Source organism: Scyliorhinus canicula, chromosome 12 (genome assembly GCF_902713615.1).
Source record: "Scyliorhinus canicula chromosome 12, sScyCan1.1, whole genome shotgun sequence".
NCBI lineage: Eukaryota > Metazoa > Chordata > Chondrichthyes > Carcharhiniformes > Scyliorhinidae > Scyliorhinus > Scyliorhinus canicula.
This window is the reverse complement of record NC_052157.1, coordinates 2,122,052-2,146,445: the sequence shown is the minus strand read 5'-3', so window position 1 is coordinate 2,146,445 and position 24,394 is coordinate 2,122,052. Positions and strand designations below refer to the sequence as shown.

The 24,394-nt window shown below is 53.0% G+C and overlaps 1 protein-coding gene across 1 annotated transcript in view; it reads left to right on the top strand.

The window, feature by feature from the left end:
- homer2 (homer scaffold protein 2) overlaps window positions 1-24,394 on the top strand; it is an 87,805-nt gene that overhangs the window by 51,018 nt on the left and 12,393 nt on the right. Inside the window, exons 4-7 of the mRNA XM_038813620.1 lie at window positions 1,837-1,929; window positions 4,564-4,703; window positions 11,179-11,335; window positions 22,976-23,086. Coding sequence (XP_038669548.1) covers window positions 1,837-1,929; window positions 4,564-4,703; window positions 11,179-11,335; window positions 22,976-23,086 — 501 coding nt within the window. The remainder of the gene's footprint in view (window positions 1-1,836; window positions 1,930-4,563; window positions 4,704-11,178; window positions 11,336-22,975; window positions 23,087-24,394) is intronic.

Below are 24,394 nucleotides of genomic sequence, written 5' to 3'. Positions count from 1 at the left end.
CAGAAAGACAGCCAGAGAGTGAGGGTGAGAGAGTGAGGGTGAGAGAGTGAGGGTGAGAGGGTGAGGGTGAGAGAGTGAGGGTGAGAGAGTGAGGGTGAGAGAGTGAGGGTGAGAGAGTGAGGGTGAGAGAGAGAGAGTGAGGGTGCGAGAGTGAGGGTGAGAGAGTGAGGGTGAGAGAGTGAGGGTGAGAGAGTGAGGGTGAGAGAGTGAGGGGGCCGGAGAGTGAGGGGGCCGGAGAGTGAGGGGGCCGGAGAGTGAGGGGGCCGGAGAGTGAGGGGGCCGGAGAGTGAGGGGGCCGGAGAGTGAGGGGGCCGGAGAGTGTGCGGGTCAGAGAGTGAGGGTCAGAGAGTGTTTGTTCCAATTATTCTCTCAAAAGCAGTGAAATGTTGCTGCCACTCCCAGCCTCATATCTCACTATATAAGACCATAAGGCTGGTTTAGCACAAATGGCTAAACAGCTGGCTTGTAATGCAGAACAAGGCCAGCAACGTGGGTTCAATTCCCCTACCAGCCTCGCTGAACAGGTGCTGGAATGTGGCGACTAGGGGCTTTTCACAGTAACTTCATTGAAGCCTACTTGTGACAGTAAGCTATTATTATTATTAAGACATAGGAGCAAAATTAGGCCACTCGGCCCATCGAGTCTGTTCCGCCATTCAATCATGGCTGATATCTTTCTCATCCCCATTCCCCTGCCTTCTCCCCATAACCCCTGATCCCCTTATTAATCAGCTTCCCTTTCAACAAAACCATACCCTTTGCACAATGTGGTCTTTAACGTTGCAGCAAAATATCATCGGGGACGTAGGCCTTTATTATGTCTGCAACGGGGATAGAACATGGCTCTGGGGAACTTTTCCAATGGGAGTTTATTTCTAAAGTGTATCTGGAGCGGGGGGCCTGGCAGGGTTGGGGGGGGCGCTGGCAGGGCTGGGGGGGGGGGGGGGCTGGCAGGGCGGGGGGGGGGGGGCCTGGCAGGGTTGGGGGGGGGGCTGGCAGGGTTTTGGGGGGGGGGCTGGCAGGGCGGGGGGGGGGGGCTGGCAGGGTTTGGGGGGGGCTGGCAGGGTTTGGGGGGGTTGGCAGGGTTGGGGGGGGCTGGCAGGGCGGGGGGGCTGGCAGGGCGGGGGGGGGGTCTGGCAGGGTTGGGGGGGGGGCCTGGCAGCGTTGGGGGGGGGGCTGGCAGGGTTGGGGGGGGAGCTGGCAGGGCGGGGGGGGGGTTGGCAGGGCGGGGGGGGGTCTGGCAGGGTTGGGGGGGGCCTGGCAGGGCGGGGGGGGGGCCTGGCAGGGTTGGGGGGGGGGGGCTGGCAGGGCGGGGGGGGGGGGGCCTGGCAGGGTTGGGGAGGGGGTTGTCGGGGTTGTTGGGGGGAGAGGAGGGAAATGTAGCTCTGAAGCTCTCATTGATATTTTTTGCTATCAAACACCAGTAAAACTGCACGAGAGAGAGAGAGAGAGAGTGGAAAGTGGAAAGTGGAACTGTTCCGATGTTGGGTGGTTATGATGGTGGAACTGTGGTTACCCCTTCGATGGTCCAGAGGGAGCAGCAGGAGGCAGGGAATTTCTAACTGTGAAGAATTGGGATTGTTTTTGGAAAAGAGGAATCAGGCGACCAATCAATCTTTTCAAAGGTTGCAAATTTCTGAATAAATTTATCAGAATAATTGGGCTCAGTTGAGATGTGTGATGAGAATAGACGACAGGTTGATGTGTTGACAGGGATGGGCTTGTTGAGCCCTCCCGTGGGATCATCTGAAGCGTTTGCTAGATTTAGTTGTGTCTAACTCACTGTCACTGTCTAAACATGACTCAACCCCATAACTCCAAATTAATATTTTGCAGTTTGCAGAAAAGTTTCAGGAAGTTAAGGAGGCAGCAAGACTGGCAAGAGATCGCTCGCAAGAGAAAACGGAAACTTCGAGTAATCACTCACGGGTAAGTAAACCTGTCCCACAGGTGAGGGAGGCTGAGATCATCATTAGGATACAATCCCTCCCTAACAGCACTGTGGGTGTACCTACACCACATGGACTGCAGCTTCCCACCACCTTCTCAAGGCCAGTTAGAGATGGCAATAAACGGCCTTATCATTGACACCCACATCCCCTTTCAACGAACACAATCTGAGGCTTTGATACCCAGGTACGTGTGGCGGCTGTCCAGGCTGATGGGCAGTTTAGTCACTTAGGGGGCTGTTCAATTCACAATCTGGTTCTGATGCTGACAATAAGACACTCAGTCCCTCCCCCCTGCGCCCACCAGCTTCTCTCTGCCCATTTACAGAGACCATGAATCACTGCAGCTCCATTTACTGCAGTAACCTATGGTGCTGATAGATTGTAAAACAAACAATCCCAGAGACCCTGCCTTGAACTTTCGAGATCACATGAAATTTGAAAAAGGGGGTGGCACGGTGGCGCAGTAGTTAGCACTGCTGCCCCACGGTGCCAAGGACCCGGGTTCGATCCCGGCCCCGATTCACTGTCTATGTGGAGTTTGCACATTCTCCCCGTGTCTGCGTGGGTCTCAGCCCCCACACAACCCAAAGGTATGCAAGGTTAGGTGGATTGGCCACGCTGAATTGCCCCTTAATTGGAAAAAATGAATTGGGTACTCTAAATTTATTTATTTTTCATTCGAAATAGGATTTAAACTCTTCAAACTGCCACCACGCTGCAAACCCAGAGGCATCACGTTGCAGAGGAGGCAACTGGGGTTCCGTGAATGGTAAAAGCTGAAGTTTATTTCCAGTCCCCAGTTAAACTTGATGGATGGACATTTCAGACAATATTGAAGAGTCTGAGGGTTTGAATCCCATCACAACAGCTGGTGTGATTAACATTCAATTCAAAATCTCAATTAAAACGTTAGTCTTGATGAGAGTGACCATGAAATCATTATTGATTATAAAAGCCATCTGGTTCACTTGTCCTTTAATGGACTGACCTACGTGTGACTCCAGACCCTCAGTGATGTAGTTGACCCTCTGAAATGGCCGAGCAAACCATTCAGTTCAAGTAAACCACTACTGAGTCGTCAAAAAGGAATTAACTAGAGAGACCCAGCCACCATCGACCCAGGCCCACTCTCCTAGCCTGTCCAAGTCCTTCTGCAGCCCCCTTGCTTCCTCAATACTACCTGTCCCTCTACAGATCTTTGTATCATCTGCAAACTTAGCAATAGTGCCTTCAGTTCCTTCTTCCAGATCATTAATGTATATTGTGAAAAGTTGTGGTCCCAGCACAGACCCCTGAGGCACACCACTAGTCACCGGCTGCCATCCTGAAAAAGACCCCTTTATCCCCACTCTCTGCCTTTTGCCAGTCAGCCAATCCTCTATCCATGCCAGGATCTTACCCTTAACACCATGGGCTTATTTAACAGTCTCCTATGTGGCACCTTGTCAAAGGCCTTCTGGAAATCTAAATAAATCACGTCTACAGGTTCTCCTTTGTCTAACTTCCTTTTTACCTCCTCAAAGAACTCTAACAGATTGGTCAGGTATGACCTCCCTTGACTGCTTCAATCCCTGGCTCCTACATCTTCATTAACTACATCTTCTTACAAATGGCGGCTTTCTCCGTCCCGCCACGTCGGTTTCTGGTTCAGCAAGCCGTCGGGGGTCTCCGTTTCACCGGCTGGTCAATGGGGTTTCCCATCGTGGGGCAGCCCCATTGTCGGGAAAGCCCCGGGGCTGCCGGCAAAATAGGGCTTCCCGACGGCGGAGAATCCAGCCCAACATTTCCAATGATCTACTCCCCAGAGGGCCTTCTTCATATAAACAAAATTCCTTTAGCCAAACTTTTACGATGCTTTAATTATCCCATGTAACCAAAGTATCTGTCTTTTAAACCAGGACTTTAAAAAAGATTACTGCAGCAATCTTGTACTAACCCAGGCAGAAAGAGAGAGAAACTTCCGGAGATTCTGTAAAAGCAGCTTTTTCCCACTCTCTACTCCCACTGGAGTGTCCGGTGAGGACAGTGGCTGCAGAGTTTTGGGACCAGGTGCAGTCACTGCTCTCAATCTGCTGATTGGTCCTCTCTCCTCTGTAACCCAGCTCTCAATCAGCACTCTCTGTGGTGTAGGTACACCCACTGTGCTGTTAGGGAGGGAGCTCCAGAACTTTGACACAGCGACAGCCAAGGAATGGCCAATATATTTCCAAGTCGAGGTGGTGAGTGGCTTGGAGGGGAACCTCCCAGGTGGTGGGGTTCCCAGGTGTCTGCTGTTCTTGTCCTGCTTGCTATTAGAGATCATGAGTTTGGAAGGTGCTGTCGAAGGAGCCTTGGTGAGTTTCTGCAGTGCATCTTGTAGGTGGTACACACGGCTGCCACTGTGCGTCTGTCATGGAGGGAGAGAATGCTTGTGGAGGGAGTGCCAGTCAAGCGAGGCTTGAGAGGAACAAGGATTTGCTGTAGGATTGGGAGGAGGCTGGTGGATTCGAGGCCAAGGAACCATGCAGTTGGGTGAAATGTGTCGTAAATTCTGTGTAACTTTCTGTAAGGCTCAAAGTTAAAGGACTGTTTTCTGAATTCCACACTCTTTCTGATGTTCGAATTATTCTAGGAATCCAGCCATGAAATTCCAACGTCCCCACAAGCATCAAGTGTGAATGGAACCAATGATGAAAAATCTACTCGGCCTCCTCCCATTGAAAGCCTCCTAAAGAATGACAATGACCGGATCAAACTAATCTCGACTCACGGGTGAGAATAATCCCTCCATAAACCGGGAGATTAGCCAATCCGCAGAGTATGTGTAGCACAGGACACGGTACTGGAACTACCAGAAAGATGATTTGGCTGGGCTCAGACCTCAGGGCGAAGGTTACATGGTCTATTCTGGGTATGGAGGTAGGGTCAGGGCGTTCAACTTGATGATCAGCCATGATGGTGATGAATGGCGGAGCAGGCTCGTAGGGCCAAATGGCCTCCTCCTGCTCCTATTTTCTATGTTTCTATGTAGATCACTAATCCTCTGCTTTAGGGATCACAGATATAGGGCAGCAAGGTAGCACAGTGGTCAGCACAGTTGCTTCCCGGTTCACCCGGTTTGGGTCACTGTCTGTGTGGAGTCTGCATGTTCTCCCCGTGTGTCCGGTGGGTTTCCTCCGGGTGCTCCGGTTTCCTCCCACAGTCCAAAAACGTTCAGGTTAGGTGGATTGGCCATGATCAGTAGGTGGGGTTTCAGGGATGGGACAGGGGAGTGGGCCTGGGTAGAGTGCTCCTTCGGAGGGTCAGTGCAGGCTCAATTTGCTGATTGGCCTCCTTCTGAGTGTATGGATTCTATGGAGAAGGCCATTCAGCCCTTCGAGCCTGCTCCACCATTCATTATGATCATGACTGATCCAACTCTGTAACCTGTTCCCACTTTCCCAGTTCACCCATCAGCTATTAACTCCTTCTTGAAAACATACAGGGCGTGATTGTCCGTTGGCTGACGCTGAAATTGTGAAGCGCCATTGGGCGGAGAATAGGTCCCGACGCCAAAATCGCAGCAGGCGCCAACTTGACGCCAAATCGTAATTCTCGTCACCTTGACAGCGGCGTTCCGGAACACACGTACAGTCAACACCGTTTGCATGTCATTCGCGGGCCCAACCCGCTATTCTCCGAGGCCCCCGCGATGCTCCGCCTCTGATGGGCCATGTTCACTTGTGCTTTTAAAAATCATGAATCCGGCGTCGTGGCTGCTGAGGGAAACAGGAGCAGGAGGAGGCCATTCGGCCCTTCGAGCCCGCTCCGCCATTCAGTATGATCATGGCTGATCATCCACCTCAATAGCCTAATCCCGCTGTTTCCCCCAATATCCTTTGATCCCTTTCGCCCTAAGTGCTATATCTAACTGCTTCATGAAACCATACAATGTTTTGGACTCAACTATTTCCTGTGATAATGAATTCCACAGGCCGACCACTCTCTGGGTGAAGAAATGTCTCCTCATCTCTGTCCTAAATGGTCTACCCCGTATCCTCAGACTGTGACCCCTGGTTCTGGACACTTCAACCATCGGGAACATCCTTCCTGCATCTACCCTGTCCAGTCCTGTTAGAAGTTTGTGGTTTCTATGAGATTCCCCCTCATTCTTCTGAACTCCAGCGAGTATAATCCTAACCGATTCAATCTCTCCTCATGTGACAGTCCCGCCCTCCCTGGAATCAGTCTGGTAAACCTTCGCTGCACTCCCTCGAGAGCAGGAACATCCTTCCTCAGAGAAGGAGATGAGAACTGCCCACAATACTCCAGGTGTGGCCTCACCAAGGCCGTGTATAATTGCAGCAACACATCCCTGCTCCTGTACTCAAAACCTCTCACAACGAAGGCCAACATACCATTAGCCTTCTTTACCGCCTGCTGCACCTGCATTTTAAGTTTGTCAAATATATTTTTTTAAATTTAGAGTACCCAATTATTTTTTTTTTCCAATTAAGGGGCAATTTAACGTGGCCAATCCACCTACCCTGCACATCTTTGGGTTGTGGGGGTGAAACCCACGCAAACACAGGGAGAATGTGCAAATCCACACGGACAGTGACCCAGAGCCGGGATCGAACCTGGGACCTTGGCTCTGTGAGGCAGCAGTGCTACCCACTGTGCCACCGTGCAGCCCATGCTGTACCTGCATGCTTGCCTTCAGTGAGTGGCGTACGAGGACACCCAGGTCTTGTTGCGCATTCCCCTCTCCTAATTTATGGCCATCCAGATAATCGTCTACCTTCTCGTTTTTGCTCCCAAAGTGGATAACTTCACATTTATCCACATTATGCTGCACCACCCCCTATCCCATCCGCTTTAATTTTACACACTCATCTCTAACGTGGACTTTATTGAAAGCCTTCTGAAAGTCCAAATAAATCACATCCACTGGTAAATCACATCCACATCAACTCTGCCAGTTACATCCTCGAAGGATTCCAGTAGATTTGTGAAGAATGATTTCCCCTTTATAAATCCATGTCCGATCCTGACGCTGTTTTCCAAGTACTAGGATTGGTTCCCTCTCTGCTTTCAGGGCTCATTTATCCTCAATGATCGATTCTCAGCTTCAGTTGTGAACTGACGAGAACATCGACAGCATTGTAAATTTTTCACCAATATTTTTGTACTCGATCACCTCAGTAAATTGGATGTGTCAAATACTGCAGATGCTGAAAATCTGAAATAAAAAGAGAAATGCTGTAACAGTACAGCAGGTCTGGCAGCGTCTGCCGAGACTTTACCTTTCGGGCCAATGACCTTACATCAGTTCCAGCATTTTCTGTTTTAATTTCTTGTGAAAAAAACAGCTTTTTCTGCCTAAGGTTTTTCCACAAATTGTCTCTGAATCATTAACTGCTTGCCTGTACTTCAGAAGATTTTCATTGTCGCCCATTCCACCCTCAGATAGTTGGATCTTTTGTTACCTGAACCATTTCCAATTCCTCTCCTTTTGCCTTGTTGACAATCACTCTGCTCTGTGTCCACTTAGACTGGCCAAGTTGAGAATTCAGCACCTTAGGATCAATGCTGTTGAATGTCCTGTAGTGAAACACCGCAGTGAATAGAAACAGCTGCAGGCTCCTTACTCAGCCTCTGACCTCTGGACGGTAGGAAGAGGGAAAATCGACCGTGGATATCTAAGGAAATAAGGGAGAGTATCAAATTGAAGGAAAAAGCATATAAAGTGGCAAAGATTGGTGGGAGACTAGAGGACTGGGAAATCTTTAGGGGGCAACAGAAAGCTACTAAAAAAGCTATAAAGAAGAGTAAGATAGAGTATGAGAGTAAACTTGCTCAGAATATAAAAACAGACAGTAAAAGTTTTAACAAATATATAAGACAAAAAAGAGTGGCTAAGGTAAATATTGGTCCTTTAGAGGATGAGAAGGGAGTTTTAATAATGGGAAATGAGGAAATGGCTGAGGAACTGAACAGGTTTTTTGGGTCGGTCTTTACAGTGGAAGACACAAATAACATGCCAGTGACTGATAGAAATGAGGCTATAACAGGTGAGGACCTTGAGAGGATTGTTATCACTAAGGAGGTAGTGATGGGAAAGCTAATGGGGCTAAAGGTAGACAAGTCTCCTGGCCCTGATGGAATGCATCCCAGAGTGCTAAAAGAGATGGCTAGGGAAATTGCAGATGCACTAGTGATAATTTACCGAAATTCACTAGACTCTGGGGTGGTCCCGGCGGATTGGAAATTAGCAAACGTGACACCACTGTTTATAAAAGGAGGTAGGCAGCTTGGGGGAGTTAGAGGGGAAGTTTGGGCTCCCCCCGGGGAACATGTTTAGGTACATGCAGGTGAGGGCGTTTGCCAGGCGGCAGGTGGAGGGGTTCCCCTTGCTGCCCCCACGTGGGGTGCGGGACAGGGTGCTCTCGGGGTGTGGGTTGGAGGAGGGAGGATTTCGGACATATACCGGGTAATGCAGGAGGTAGACGAGGCCTCAGTGGAGGACCTGAAGGGTAAATGGGAAGAGGAGCTGGATGAGGAGATTGAGGGGGGGACGTGGGCGGATGCCCTGGAGAGAGTGAATTCCTCCTCTTCCTCTGCGAGGCTTAGCCTCATACAGTTCAAGGTGCTGCATAGGGCCCACATGACTGGGACGAGGATGAGTAGGTTTTTCGGGGGTGAGGACAGGTGTGCTAGGTGCCCAGGGGGTCCAGCGAACCACGCCCATATGTTTTGGGCATGCCCAGCGCTGGGGGAGTTTTGGAAGGGGGTAGCAAGGACGGTGTCGAGGGTGGTGGGATCCAGGGTCAAGCCAGGCTGGGGACTCGCAATTCTTGGGGTTGCAGTGGAGCCGGAGTGCAGGAGGCGAAAGAGGCCGGTGCTCTGGCCTTTGCGTCCCTAGTAGCCCAGCGGAGGATCTTGCTCCAATGGAAGGATGAGAGGCCCCCAAGCGTGGAGGCCTGGATCAATGATATGGCGGGGTTCATTAAATTGGAGAAGGTGAAATTTGCCCTGAGGGGATCAGTACAGGGGTTCTTTAGGCGGTGGCAGCCTTTCCTGGACTTCCTGGCGGAACGGTAGGGAAATAGGCCGACAGCAGCAGCAACCCTGGGAGGGGGGGAGGGGGGAGGAGGGGGGGGGGGTCTGGTTCGGTGGGAGGGAGAACTGTGTACATGGGTTTGTTGGATGTGGCGGGTGTTATTTCTTTCCCTTTTGTTGTTTGGGTGTTCTTTTGTTTTTTCTTTTGTTTGTAGTTGCGTTTGAAGTTGGGTGGGTGTTGTTCTTGGGTTGTTACCGCGGTTGTTTTGTTAATATTGTTTGATGTTTATATTTTGTAAAAATTTCAATAAAAATAATTTTTTTTTAAAAAGGAGGTAGGCAGAGAGCAGGAAATTATAGGCCAGTGAGCTTAACTTCGGTAGTAGGGAAGATGCTGGAATCTATCATCAAGGAAGAAATAGCAAGGCATCTGGATAGAAATTGTCCCATTGGGCAGACGCAGCATGGGTTCATAAAGGGCAGGTCATGCCTAACTAATTTAGTGGAATTTTTTGAGGACATTACCAGTGCAGTAGATAACGGGGAGCCAATGGATGTGGTATATCTGGATTTCCAGAAAGCCTTTGACAAGGTGCCACACAAAAGGTTGCTGCATAAGATAAAGATGCATGGCATTAAGGGTAAAGTAGTAGCATGGATAGAGGATTGGTTAATTAATAGAAAGCAAAGAGTGGGGATTAATGGGTGTTTCTCTGGTTGGCAATCAGTAGCTAGTGGTGTCCCTCAGGAATCCGTGTTGGGCCCACAATTGTTCACAATTTACATTGATGATTTGGAGTTGGGGACCAAGGGCAATGTGTCCAAGTTTGCAGATGATGCTAAGATGAGTGGTAAAGCGAAAAGTGCAGAGGATACTGGAAGTCTACAGAGGGATTTGGATAGGTTAAGTGAATGGGCTAGGGTCTGGCAGATGGAATACAGTGTTGACAAATGTGAGGTTATCCATTTTGGTAGGAATAACAGCAAACGGGATTATTATTTAAACAATAAAATATTAAAGCATGCTGCTGTGTAGAGAGACCTGGGTGTGCTAGTGCATGAGTCACAGAAAGTTGGTTTACAGGTGCAACAGGTGATTAAGAAGTCAAATGGAATTTTGTCCTTCATTGCTAGGGGGATAGAGTTTAAGACTAGGGAGGTTATGCTGCAATTGTATAAAGTGTTAGTGAGGCCACACCTGGAGTATTGTGTTCAGTTTTGGTCTCCTTACTTGAGAAAGGGCGTACTGGCGCTGGAGGGTGTGCAGAGGAGATTCACTAGGTTAATCCCAGAGCTGAAGGGGTTGGATTACGAGGAGAGGTTGAATACACAGGGACTGTACTCGTTGGAATTTAGAAGGATGAGGGGGCATCTTATAGAAACATTAAAAATTATGAAGGGAATAGATGGGACAGATGCAGGCAGGTTGTTTCCACTGGCAGGTGAAAGCAGAACTAGGGGGCATAGCCTCAAAATAAGGGGAAGTAGACTTAGGACTGAGTTTAGGAGGAACATCTTCACCCAAAGGGTTGTGAATCTATGGAATTCCTTGCCCAGTGAAGCAGTTGAGGCTCCTTCATTAAATGTTTTTAAGGTAAAGATCGATAGTTTTTTGAAGAATAAAGGGATTAAGGGTTATGGTGTTCGGGCCAGAAAGTGGAGCTGAGTCCACAAAAGATCAGCCATGATCTCATTGAATGGTGGAGCAGGCTCGAGGGGCCAGATGGCCTACTCCTGCTCCTAGTTCTTATGTTCTTATGTTGGCTCCACAACTTGGGTTCCACATCAATTGTCCAGCTTGGCCATTCTCGTCACCAGGCCCTGATTGGTCACTCAGGAACTCTCAGACTCTCTCCTGTTAAATAGCCAATTCCATTCAGATTGTGCAGGCCCTATTCTCCATCACCCGGTGATCTGACGCTGTGGACGGTCTCATTGGGCATCAGATGGTGTTGCTACACCAGGTGTGCTGGTACAGAATAGAGAGAATGTAATCGACAGCAGGCTTGCTGTTTCCTTTCCTCACTACGAAACGGGGCAGAAGGTTGGGCTGAGAGCTGATTTGAAAGGAGTTGAGAAATTAAGCCATGGGTTTATATAAAACAGGCGGAGTCTCAGATCTACAGGTAGCAATTCTGGAGGTTGCAGGGAATGAGCAGATGTAGGTTTGCCGGTTCGAGGCTGTGACGCATGTTTCTCAACATAGACCTGCTGCTGCCAAGAAATGGGAGCAAGAACTCCAGACTTTGGGAGAGAACAACGCTCGACTCAGCATTGCATTGCAGGAGTCAACAAATAATGTGGAACACTGGAAAAAACAACTGTTGGATTGTAAGGAAGAAGGAGATCGACTGCAAGAGAAGGTTAGTGATGATACCGTCGCTGTGTCACAACGGGGTGTACGGGTTGAAGATTGATTCCAGTTGAGTCATTCGGTCAACATCACAGATCAGCGACCTATACAGACTCAACTCGTGGAGACGTTAATGATTCGCCTCAGTGCCCTGAGTTAGGGAGATTCCCCAATCCTCACTGCTGGTTTAGCTCACTGAGCTAAAGCGCTGGCTTTTGAAGCAGACCAAGCAGGCCAGCAGCACCGTTTGATTCCCGTACCAGCCTCCCCGGACAGAATGTGGCGACTAGGGGCTTTTCACAGTAACTTCATTGAAGCCTACTCGTGACAATAAGCGGTTTTCTCTTTCTCTTCTCTCCACCTGCCTGAGAGAACCATAGGAGGAGAGCCTCTGGTGAGAAGGAGAAATTGAACAAAATTAGTATTACTGAAAAAATCATGCTGCAGAAATTAACGGGACTGAAAGCCGTTACATCTCCAGGGGCTGATGATCTAAATCCCAGGATAATAAAGGAGAGGGCATGGGAATAGTGGATGCGTTGGTTGTAATTTTCCAAACTTTTGCAGATTCTGGATCAGTCCCAGCAGATTGGAGGGTAGCAAATATAACCCTGCTATTTCAAAAAAGGAGGGCGAAAACAGGGAATCACAGACCGCTTAGCCCAGCATCAGTAGTTGGGAAAATACAAAGAACAAAGAACAAAGAAAAGTAGAGCACGAACAGGCCCTTCGGCCCTCCAAGCCTGCGCCGACCATGCTGCCCGCCTAAACTACAATCTTCTACACTTCCTGGGTCCGTATCCCTCTATTCCCATCCTATTCATGTATTTGTCAAGATGCCCCTTAAATGTCACTATCGTCCCTGCTTCCACCACCTCCTCCGGCAGCGAGTTCCAGGCACCCACTACCCTCTGTGTAAAAAAACTTGCCTCGTACATCTCCTCTAAACTTTGCCCCTTGCACCTTAAACCTATGCCCCCTAGTAATTGATCCCTCTGCCCTGGGGAAAAGCCTCTGACTATCCACTCTGTCTATGCCCTTCATAATTTTGTAAACCTCCATCAGGTCACCCCTCAACCTCCTTCGTTCCAGTGAGAACAAACCGAGTTTATTCAACCGCTCCTCACAGCTAATGCCCTCCATACCAGGCAACATCCTGGTAAATCTCTTTTGCACCCTCTCTAAATCCTCCACATCCTTCTGGTAGTGTGGCGACCAGAATTGAACACTATACTCCAAGTGTTGCCTAACTAAGGTTCTATACAGCTGCAACATGACTTGCCCATTCTTATACTCAGTGCCCCGGCCAATGAAGGCAAGCATGCCGTATGCCTTCTTGACTACCTTCTCCACCTGTGTTGCCCCTTTCAGTGACCTGTGGACCTGTACACCTAGATCTCTCTGACTTTCAATACTCTTGAGGGTTCTACCATTCACTGTATATTCCCTACTTCATTAGACCTTCCAAAATCATTATCTCACATTTGTCCGGATTAAACGCCATCTGCCATCTCTCCGCCCAAGTCTCCAAACAATCTAAATCCTGCTGTATCCTCTGACAGTCCTCATCGCTATCCGCAATTCCACCAACCTTTGTCCATCGTTCATGAAGAGAGGGCCCTGGACCATTCAGGCGGATCCGAGGACAGGGAGGTTAGAACAAAGAAAAGTACAGCACAGGAACAGGCCCTTCGGCCCTCCAAGCCTGTGCCGACCATGCTGCCCATCTAAACTACAATCTTCTACACTTCCGGGGTCCGTATCCCTTTATTCCCATCCTATTCATGTATTTGTCAAGATGCCCCTGTTATGGGCCAGGGTTTAGAGAACCCCAAAGTGTATCATGGAGTTCACCTGACCCAGAACATTTAATAGATTGTGGTATGGGGAGCACACGGCCCACTCTACAGGTGTGGTACAGCAGAAATGGAAAAGTAATTTTTAAAGCAAAACAATGTTTATTCTATGAACTCAAGTTAACCTTTTAAAAACAAACAGTGAACATCTTAGTAAACATTAATTTGAATACAAAGAATACAACACTAAGTAATCCTTTAAGCTTTCCTTTTAACATCCATAAGACTTAAAACACCTTTTACCAGAAGCACATCAGGTTAAAGTCACTACTGTTATTAGTTTTAAATCACCAGGATCAATTTACAGTCTTTAGATTACAGAGAGACTCATACACCTTCTGGCTGTGACTGCAGCTATCCAGCTCTGGAAACAAAACTAAAACACATCCTGCAGCAAAACAGCCTGAAAGTAAAAAGCTGACAGACAGCCCAGCTCCACCCACTCTCTGACATCACTGCAGTAATAAACACCCATTTCTTAAAGGTACTCTCACATGACACCCCTTAAATGTCACTATCGTCCCTGCTTCCACCACCTCCTCCGGCATCGAGTTCCAGGCACCCACTACCCTCTGTGTAAAAAAAGTTGCCTCGTACATCTCCTCTAAACCTTGCCCCTCGCACCTTAAACCTATGCCCCCTGGTAATTGACCCCTCTACCCTGGGAAAAAGTCTCTGACTATCCACTCTGTCTATGCCCCTCATAATTTTGTAGACATCTATTAGGTCGCCCATCAGCCTCCTTTGTTCCAGTGAGAACAATTATCATAGAATTTACAGTGCAGAAGGAGGCCACTCGGCCCATCGAGTCTGCACCGGCTCTTGGAAAGAGCACCCTACCCAAGGTCAACACCTCCACCCTATCCCCATAACCCAGTAACCCCACCCAACACTAAGGGCAATTTTGGACACTAAGGGCAATTTAGAATGGCCAATCCACCTAACCTGCACATCTTTGGACTGTGGGAGGAAACCGGAGTACCCGGAGGAAACCCACACACACACACGGGGAGGATGTGCAGACTCCGCACAGACAGTGACCCAAGCCAGAATCGAACCTGGGACCCTGGAGCTGTGAAGCAATTGTGCTATCCACAATGCTACCGTGCTGCCCTTAAGCCAAGTTTATTCAACCGCTCCTCAGAGCTAATGCCCTCCATACCAGGCAACATCCTGGTAAATCTCTTCTGCACCTTCTCTAAAGCATCCTTCTGGTAGTGTGGTGACCAGAATTGAACACTATACTCCAAGTGTGGCCTAACTAAGGTTCTATGCAGCTGCAACATGACTTGCCAATTTTTGTACTCAATGCCCTGGCCAATGAAGGCGAGCATGCCGTATGCCTTCTTGACTACCTTCTCCATCTGTGTTGCCCCTTTCAGTGACCTGTGGACCTGTACACCTAGATCTCTCTCTGACTGTCAATACTCTTGAGGGTTCTACCATTCGCTGTATATTCCCTACCTGCATTCGACCTTCCAAAATGCATTACCTCACATTTGTCCGGATTAAATTCCATCTGCCATCTCTCCGCCCAAGTCTCCAAACGATCTAAATCCTGCTGTATCCTCTGACAGTCCTCATCGCTATCCGCAATTCCACCAACCTTTGTGTCGCCTGCAAACTTACTAATCAGACCAGTTACATTTTCCTCCAAATCACTGATATATACTACGAACAGCAACAGTCCCAGCATTGATCCCTGCTGAACACCACTAGTCACAGCCCTCCAATTAGAAAAGCACCCTTCCATTGCTACTCTCTGCCTTCTATGACCTAGCCAGTTCTGTATCCATCTTGCCAGCTCACCCCTGATCCCGTGTGACTTCACCTTTTGTACCAGTCTGCCATGAGGGACCATGTCAAAGGCCTTACTGAAGTCCATATAGACAACATCCACTGCCCTACCTGCATCAATCACCTTTGTGACCTCCTCGAAAAACTCTATCAAGTTAGTGAGACACGACCTCCCATTGTGGATGCAGAGGTCGGGGGCACAGCACCAAGCAAGAACCCCCACTGCCTGCCCAACTTCCCCCAATCCCCTTCGCCCCCTCCCGTTCCCCCATCCCCTTCCCCCTCCCCTTCCCCCATCCCCTTCCCTCCGTTCCCCCATCCCCTTCCCCCCGTTCCCCCATCCCCTTCCCCCCGTTCCCCCAATCCCCTTCGCCCCCTCCCCTTCCCCCTATCTCCCTTCCCCGTTCCCCCCTCCCCTCCCCCTCCCCTTCCCCATCCCCTTCCCCCCGTTCCCCCTCCCCTTCCCCCCGTTCCCCCTCCCCTTCCCCACTCTCCTTCCCCCATCCCCTTCCCCCATCCCCCTTCCCCCCTTACCCACTCCCCTTCCCCCTGCCCCTTCCCCCTGCCCCTTCCCCCTGCCCCTTCCCTTTCTCCCATCCCCTTCCCCCATCCCTTCTCCCCGTTCCCCCCCCCTCCCCTTCCCCCATCCCCTTCCCCCATCCCCCTTCCACTTTCTCCCATCCCCTTCCCCCCCATCCCTCGCCCACTTGCTCGCGTGTCTAACCATGCTGCTGGATTGTGTATTGCAGGACCAAACATTGACCCACCCGTCCCTGCAGATGCCGACCGCCCCCAGGACGTGCCAGGACGCCCACAAGATAGGGTTAGACCCGGACTGTTAGGCATACGACACCCCCACCCAGTGCCAGGGCGGTGACGCCAGAGGACCACACCCAGCGACGGGGAAGGCAGCCACACCAACAGGCCCCCGTCCCAATCGAGCCAGGATACTGACACAGGACACAACCCCCCAGGACACCCACACCCAGGACACAACCCCCCAGGACACCCACACCCAGGACACAACCCCCCAGGACACCCACACCCAGGACACAACCCCCCAGGACACCCACACCCAGGACACAGCCCCCCAGCACACCCACACGCAGGGGACGGAAGGACAGGTCACACCACTCCAGGGGACCCTGGACTTCGGGTCGGATGAGAAGCACAACATTACGCCCCTGCTATCTCCAGCACCCTCCACCATCGCAGAGACACTCCCCTCGGTTGGGCACTTTAACAATGAAGCTTCTGGGACACTAACTGGAGCACAACACAGCCGTCCCAGTACAGCAGGTGGAGATAGGAGCAGCCGAGGGGCCGGACGGTCGGAGAGCATCCTGGCCCCTGCAACCATCTGCCACCCAGACGGGTCCCGGGTTCCTGGAGTTACCACACCCACCCATAGACCTGATGCAGTCACGGAACCAGGGATGATCGAAGGGGGTGACGGCCGGCTTGCGGCAGCTGCAGACGCAGGTGGAGGAGTCCACCCGTGTCCAGGAGCAGGGAGTGGTGCCGGTCATGGCTGCCACCCAGGCCGAAACCGCACGGTTGGCGTCCGTGGTGGAGGCAATGGGTGCGACGGTGTCAGACATGGGGAGCAGTATGGAAGGCCTGGGGCTTTCCATGAGGGCGGAGTGTGTGGCACAGGACATGGCTGCCCTCTCACAGGAAGGTATGAGCCAGAGCCAGCAGCAGCTGGCAGAGGCACTTAACGCCGTGGCCCAGTCTCTGCAGGCCATGGCCCAGTCTCAGTAGGCCATGGCGCAGTCCCAGCAGGCCATGGCGCAGTCCCAGCAGGCCATGGCCCAGTCTCAGCAGGCCATGGCCCAGTCCCAGCAGGCCATGGCCCAGTCTCAGCAGGCCATGGCCCAGTCTCAGCAGGCAATGGCCCAGTCTCAGCAGGCCATGGCCCAGTCTCTGCAGGCCATGGCCCAGTCTCAGCAGCCAATGGCCCAGTCCCAGCAGGCCATGGCCCAGTCTCTGCAGGCCATGGCCCAGTCTCTGCAGGCCATGGCCCAGTCTCAGCAGGCCATGGCCCAGTCTCTGCAGGCAATGGCCCAGTCTCAGCAGGCCATGGCCCAGTCTCTGCAGGCAATGGCCCATCTCAGCAGGCCATGGCCCAGTCCCAGCAGGCCATGGCCCAGTCCCAGCAGGCCATGGCCCAGTCTCAGCAGGCCATGGCCCAGTCTCAGCAGGCCATGGCCCAGTCTCAGCAGGCCATGGCCCAGTCTCAGCAGGCAATGGCCCAGTCCCAGCAGGCCATGGCCCAGTCTCAGCAGGCCCAGTCCAGCAGGCCATGGCCCAGTCTCAGCAGGCCATGGCCCAGTCACTGCAGGCCATCGCTGAGCGAATCGGCGCTATTGCCCAGGTGCTGGCCGGCGTCGTCCAGACACAGACAGGGATGGCCAACTCCCTGAGCTCCATGGCTGCAAACCTGCAGATCCTTGTCAATACCAGCATGGGCCTCCAGGACTGGCAGTGCCAGGTGTCGGGGGGTGGGGGGGGGGGGGGGGATGGATGGCCGGTCCGTTTGCACCCCCGACCCATGTAGAGGCCCCGGGGGCCATCGGGCGCCCCGAGGGAGGAGGAGGTGCTGGGGCCCGTCCCGGGTCCCCCTGTAGGGGTGGTCCCGGAACACCGCGGCCCCTCAGACTCCCCCCCCCCCCCCCCCCCTCTGTTCCAGGTACATCTGGTGGGCAGCGGGCAGGACAGGCTGGCAGCTCGCCATCCCAGACGCCCGAGCCGCAGCCTGGCCCATTTAGGCCGGGCCCCCCAGGAAACGGCTGCCAAAGGGATCCCGAGTCACAGGGCAGGAATCATCGGAGTCTACCTCCAGTTCTGCCGTACCGTCTGGGAACCACCTAGGCGTAGGCATAGGGCCCGTAAGGCCAAACAGTTAGACACTGAGTAAGTTGGTACGGGTGAAGGGTACAGACTAGTTTTAGGGGTTAGGGCACGTGTTTGGACTGTTTGTAATTAAAATCATTTGCACACCTACAGAAGCTGCCTTTGTGCTCTGTCCGAAGCGTGGGGGGTGTCATGTACGTTGAGCATCTGTGTGTGTGTGTGTGAGGGGTGGTCTTACGTTGGCCTCAGGGGCGTGTGCCCCCCGCCCCCCCCCCCCCCCCCCCCGGGTCGCCCTCGCCATCCCCCCAGGCAGAGGACGGGACTGTGCGCTGCAGCGTCACGGCCACATGCAGGGATGGTCCGGGTGGAGGGTGGTACTGTGGCCATGGGTCAGACATTGTCCAATGATGTAGAGCCAGGAGCTCATCGCAGAGCGGGGTCGTCATCATCCTCCATGGCCTGCAATAGACACGCTTCGACCGGCGACCGTGTGAGCCCGGCCCATCGTGCCGCAGGTGGATGTGTAATCGAGGGGTGGGGTGCATGCGGGTGGGGTGGGGGTGGGGGTGGTTGGTGGTGGGCGGGTGGGGTGGGGGTGGTTGGTGGTGGGCGGGTGGGTGGGGGTGGTTGGTGGTGGGAGGGTATGTGGAGGGTGGGTTGAGGGTGGTAGGCTGGTGCTGTGGTGTGCGGTCTGTGCCCATACTCGGCGATTCCCACACCCCCTAGTCTGTGAACCGGGCGGCTATCAGCCTGTCCCGTGCCCGCTGGCCCAGCCCGTAACGTTGGGCAGCCCGTCTGTCCTGACCATTGCCCCCATCCTCCTCATTTGGGGAGGCCTGCCCTTCATCGTGTTGTTCCCCCCCCCCTTCCTCTGCCTGCGGCACATCGCCCCTCTGCTGGGCTATGTTGTGCAGGATGCAGCAGACCACAACAATGCGGCCGACCCTATCTGACGGGTACTGGGGGGCCCCTCCAGAGCGGTCCACACACCTGAAACGCATCTTCAGCAGCCCAAAGCCCCTCTCTATCACACCCCTGGTCGCTGTATGGGCATTGTTGTAGCGGTTCTCCGTGTCAGTCTGTGGCCTCCGTATAGGCAGCATCAGCCACAACCGTAACGGGTAACCCCTGTCGCCCAGCAACCAGCCCCTCAGTCGGGGGGAGGGGCGTCCCTCGAACATGGCGGGGATAAACGATTGGGCCAATACGAACGAGTCATGAACACTGCCCGGGTACCGGGCGCAGACGCGCAGGGTCATCATGCGGTGGTCACAGACCACCTGCACGTTCATGGAATACGTCCCCTTCCTATTGGTGAACACGGCCCTGTTATCTGCTGGTGGCCGCACGGCGACGTGCATCCCATCGATCGCCCCGGACCATGGGCACCCTGGCCACGGCAGTGAAGCCCACTGCCCGGGCATCCTGGCTGGCCCAGTGCACAGGGAACCGGATGTAGATGTCCGCAATGAGATACAGGGTGTCAGTCACTGCCCGGATGCACCGATTCCTGCGAGATGCTGGACGGGTCCCCACTCGGTGCCTGGAATGACCCCGTGGCATAGAGGTTCAGAGCCACCGTAACTTTGACGGCCACCGGGCGGGGGTGTCCTCCCCCAGTGCCACGCGGTGCCAGATGTGCCATCAGGTGGCAGATATGGGCCACAGTTTCCCAGCTCATCCGGAGTCTCCTCCTGCATGCCCGGTCGGTGACGTCCTGGTACGACAAGCGGCGCCGGTACACACGGGTCCTCATTGGGCGCCTTCGTCGCCGTGGCACCACCACCTCCTCTTCCACCTCGTCCTGTCGGGCGGGCAGCTCTCCAGCCTGAGTGGCTGCCACCTACCCCTCTGCAGCCTGCCCCTCTGCAGCCTGCCCCTCTGCAGCCTGCCCCTCTGCAGCCTGCCCCTCTACAGTCTGCTCCTCTGCAGCCTGCTCCTTTGCAGTCTGCTCCTCTGCAGCCTGCTCCTTTGCAGCCTGCCCCTCTGCAGCCTGCTCCTCTGCAGCCTGCTCCTCTGCAGCCTGCCCCTCTGCAGCCTGCCCCTCTGCAGCCTGCCCCTCTGCAGCCTGCCCCTCTGCAGCCTGCTCCTCTGCAGCCTGCTCCTCTGCAGCCTGCCCCTCTACAGCCTGCCCCTCTGCAGCCTGCTCCTTTGCAGCCTGCCCCTCTACAGCCTGCCCCTCTGCAGCCTGCTCCTCTGCAGCCTGCCCCTCTGCAGCCTGCCCCTCTGCAGTCTGCCCCTCTGCAGCCTGCTCCTCTGCAGCCTGCCCCTCTGCGGCCTCCCTGGCACGCTCCTGCTCCAGCTCCCACAGGGCAACATGTAGAAGAGCAGCTCCCGCCACGGCGGCCAACAACACTGGGTGATGACTAAACGTAACGGTCGGCAGGGGTGGGGGTTGGGATAGACGACGTCATCATTGCCTATAGGCCCCCACCCACCCTCAGCCGGGTGCCATGGGCTGCAAAGTTGCTACTGTTGCCAGCTGGCACCTGGCCAGGCACCCCCCCCCTCCCCCCCCACCGGCACTCTCTTCCCCAGCACCCCCTCCCCGGCACCGACCCCGATCACCGGCACCGACCCTGATCACCGGCATGCACCCTCGGCCCTGGGGAGCGCCCTCTACCGGAACTCGCGACCCCCCCCCCCCCCCCCCCCCCCCCCCCCCCCCACCTACGGCCGTGCCGTCTCCTCTCCGGCGGCCGCTCCACACCGACCCCTATCTCCGCGCTCGCCATGTCAGCCAGCACGACTGGTTGACGCCGTTAAAAAGCTTGTTTGATTTACGCTGGCGTGGCCTGTCGGCGGGACTTCGGCCCATCCGGGCTGGAGATTTGGAGCAGCCCCGGGGCCCATGGTGTCACGCCGTTTCTTGCCAATCTGCGAGGTGCGCAGTGCGATTCCTGTCGGCGCGAGTTTTTGACTGCCGGAGAATATGGCGGCCGGAGTCGGAGCGGGATTCACGCCGTCCCCCGGGGATTCTCCAACCCGGTGGGGGGGTCGGAGAAACCCACCCCAAGCCACTGAATATATTTACAAAGGAAATGGATAGTTTTCTCGACTCTAAAGGGCCCAGGGGCATCGGGGTTGCAGTGGAGGAGCAGCCATGATCAGATGGAATGGCACAGCAGGCTCTAGGGGCTGGGTAAACGACTCCTCCTATTTTCTATGAAAGCAAAAGGGAATCATCCCTCCGACCAACACTCAGCCTGGAATAACAGGTCAGCAATCTCACTTTGTTAAATCCTGGACACGTTCTGGTCTCTTGGCTGATTCTACATTTCAAGTTTGTTTCATGTCCAGATCCCTGTTTTCCCATTTCCATGGGAGCATCAGCAACACTCCCACAGAGATATTCCCTCAGATTCCTAATGATTCTTTGGGAGAAATGAATATTTTCAGGAATTATTGTACTTTGTTGAAGGGACAAGGGAAGAAGTCACAGGAAATGGAGGAAGGATTCAGGTCTCTCTGCAACTCTGAGTTGTCCGGAGGAAAAATGAACAAAACGGCCCCAAGGTCCGAGCTGGAGAGGTGGCGTTGTACTTGAAACTTCCCAACCCCGCCTGGAGTATGGATGGAGAGCACCGACCAGAGACCTCACTCACTCACAACTACCAGCCAGTCTGTTCCAGAACCTTCTGCAGCTTTCTTTATTGCTCAGTCAGGGGGAAACATCCGGGGCGGAATTCTCCTCCACCCGGGAATCGGCGGGAGCGGGAATCACGTCCCGCCGATTGGCGTGCCCCCCGCGGCGATTCTCCAGCTCGCGATGGGCCGAAGTCCCGCCGCTGAGAGGCCTCTCTTCCCGGCGGGAATTGGAGCACCTCTGGTGCCGGCGGGATTGGCGGCGCGAGCGAGCCCCCGGGGTCCTGGGGGGGGGGCGCGGGCCGATTGGACCCCGTGGGGTGTCACTCTTTTTCTTCCGCCGCCGCCACAGCCTCTACCATGGCGGAGGCAGAAGAGACCTCCCCTACTGCGCATGCGCCGGTGGTGACGTCAGCAGCCGATGATGCACCGGCGCATGCGTGGACCGGCGAAGGCCTTTCGGCCAGCCCCGACGCCGGGCAGCGGGCGCCAAAGGCCGTTGGCGTCGGTTGTGGCGCCAGTTGACATGGCAAAAACCACTCCGGCGCGGGCCTAGCCCCTAAAGATTGGAGAATTCCGCACCTTTGGGGAGGCCCGACACCAGAGTGGTTGGCGCCACTCCGTTACGCCAGGACCCCCCGCCCCGCCGGGTAGGGGAGATTCCCGGCCCTGAGGTCAGGGTTAATGTTTATAGGTAGTGTGGGGCGGGGTGATGGGGAGCTGACACATGGGTTCCCAACTCTGGCTGGTGCTTTCCTGGAGATTTGATCACATGACCTCCCCCTCACACTTCTACCATTGGTCATCTGATAGCAAGCCGACTCTTCCTCATCTGATTGGATGAGTCTCACTGTCAGTGAAGCAGCTTTTACCCATTTCCAATATTTTTTATAAATTTAGAGTACCCAATTCTTATTTTCCAATTAAGAGACAATTTATCATGGCCAATCCACCTAACCCGCACATCTTTGGACTGTGGGAGGAAACCGGAGCACCCGGAGGAAACCCACGCACACACGGGGAGGATGTGCAGACTCCGCACAGACAGTGGCCCAAGCCGGGAATCGGACCTGGGACCCTGGAGCTGTGAAGCATTTATGCTAACCACCATGCTACCGTGCTGCACCTCAACTGCAGGATATTGCTTTTATCAATATTTTTCTATTAAAAGTGTTCAAAGAAAACATAATAATTATGTTAAAGCCCCTCCCAAATGTTTATCTCTAGGATTAGAGGCTTGTAGCTGTGTTGAGGCGGTGAATCTTTAGTTCCTGGCAGCTTGATGACTCAATACCAATTTCCTCCCCATTATTGGATGGCGGTGACTGCAATTAAACACTTGAAGAATCAGCTCGTCGTAGTTATTCCTTTCACCCACATTGGGCAATATTTTAATTAATTGAAAATGCCTTTTCTTACACCGAGTTCAAATTCAGTCCAATGTCATATACAGAAAACAGAGCATCATTTAAAGGCGGTTATGCAAAGGCTGTTTGAGGAAATGGAACAAGAGGGTTTCACTTTGTTCTTTATCCCTTTGTTTATCTCTTACTCAGATTGTGGAGCTGGAGGCTCAATGTGCTGACTTCAATCAGGAGAAAGAGAGAAATGTGCGTCTAAGTCAGACTGTGAAGCAGCTGGAGGCTGACATTAATGAAAAGGAGCAGGTTTGTTATTTTATTACATTAACCGACAAACCCATTTATAGGGGAATATTTTTATTAAAGAGGATCATCATGCCAGTAAGCAGAACAGGAGAGCTCTTGTCAGTCCCACTAACTCACTGCTAATGATTCTGAGGGTCAGGACTAAGTCTTTAAATGTGAAACATGTTGGTCAGCTACTAGACTCCTCAACGACTCCCCCTCGGACTGATCTGTTCCCTGTAAGACACTATTCACAACGCCCTATGTTACTCTTGCTCATGTATTTACTTTATTTGGCCCTTGTTCCGCACTGTAACCAATCACTGTTTGTCAATGTACTTTGTCGATTATTCTTTTGTCTACTATGTAATACTTTTCACTGTACTTCGGTACACGTGACAATCAATCAATCAGTGATCCTCTTGTTCACTGTTTATGGTGTGAGGTGGTGAGAGCTGCTAAACTATGGATACATTAGTTATGGGCCTCTCACCTCTTAGACACAAGTTGAGGGTGGGTCTGGGTTGGGATGAAGATTTGTGTGTGGCTGGAGGATGTTGGCCCCGGCAATTATGTGGGGACAAAGCACAAAACTGCTCCATAACTTTAAAAAAAAATTTAGAGTACCCAATTCATTTTTTACAATTAAGGGGCAATTTAGCGTGGCCAATCCACCTACCCTGCACATCTTTGGGTTGTGGGGGTGAGACCCACGCAAACACAGGGAGAATGTGCAAACTCCACACAGACAGTGACCCAGAGCCGGGATCGAACCTGGGACCTCGGCGCCATGAGGCTGCAGTGCTAACCACTGCGCCACCATGCTGCCACTAAACTGCTCTATAGGGGCAGCACAGTAGCGCAGTGGGTTAGCCCTGCTGCCTCACGGCGCCAAGGTCCCGGGTTCGATCCCTGCCCTGGGTCACTGTGCGTGTGGAGTTTGCACATTCTCCCCGTTTCTGCATGGGTCGCACCTCCACAACCCAAAGATGTTCAGGGTGGGTGGATTGGCCACGTTAAATTGCCCCTTAATTGGAAAAAGTGAATTGGGTACTCTAAATTTAAAATTTTTTTTAAAAACTGCTCTGTAACTGCTTGTCCCTCCGAATGGGATTCACCGCCAATTTGATACTGGGGTGGGAATAGAAGGGGCATTACTGCATTACACCCCCCCCCCCCCCCCTCCGCCGCTCCATCCCACCCTAACCTCAGCCTCCTACACGGCTCGACTGAAACACGAGGGATATCACCCATCGATTCGCTAGTTTGCAGCCTTCCCCACTCAACATTTGAATTCAACTAATTCACATCATAACCACTGTCTCCAAT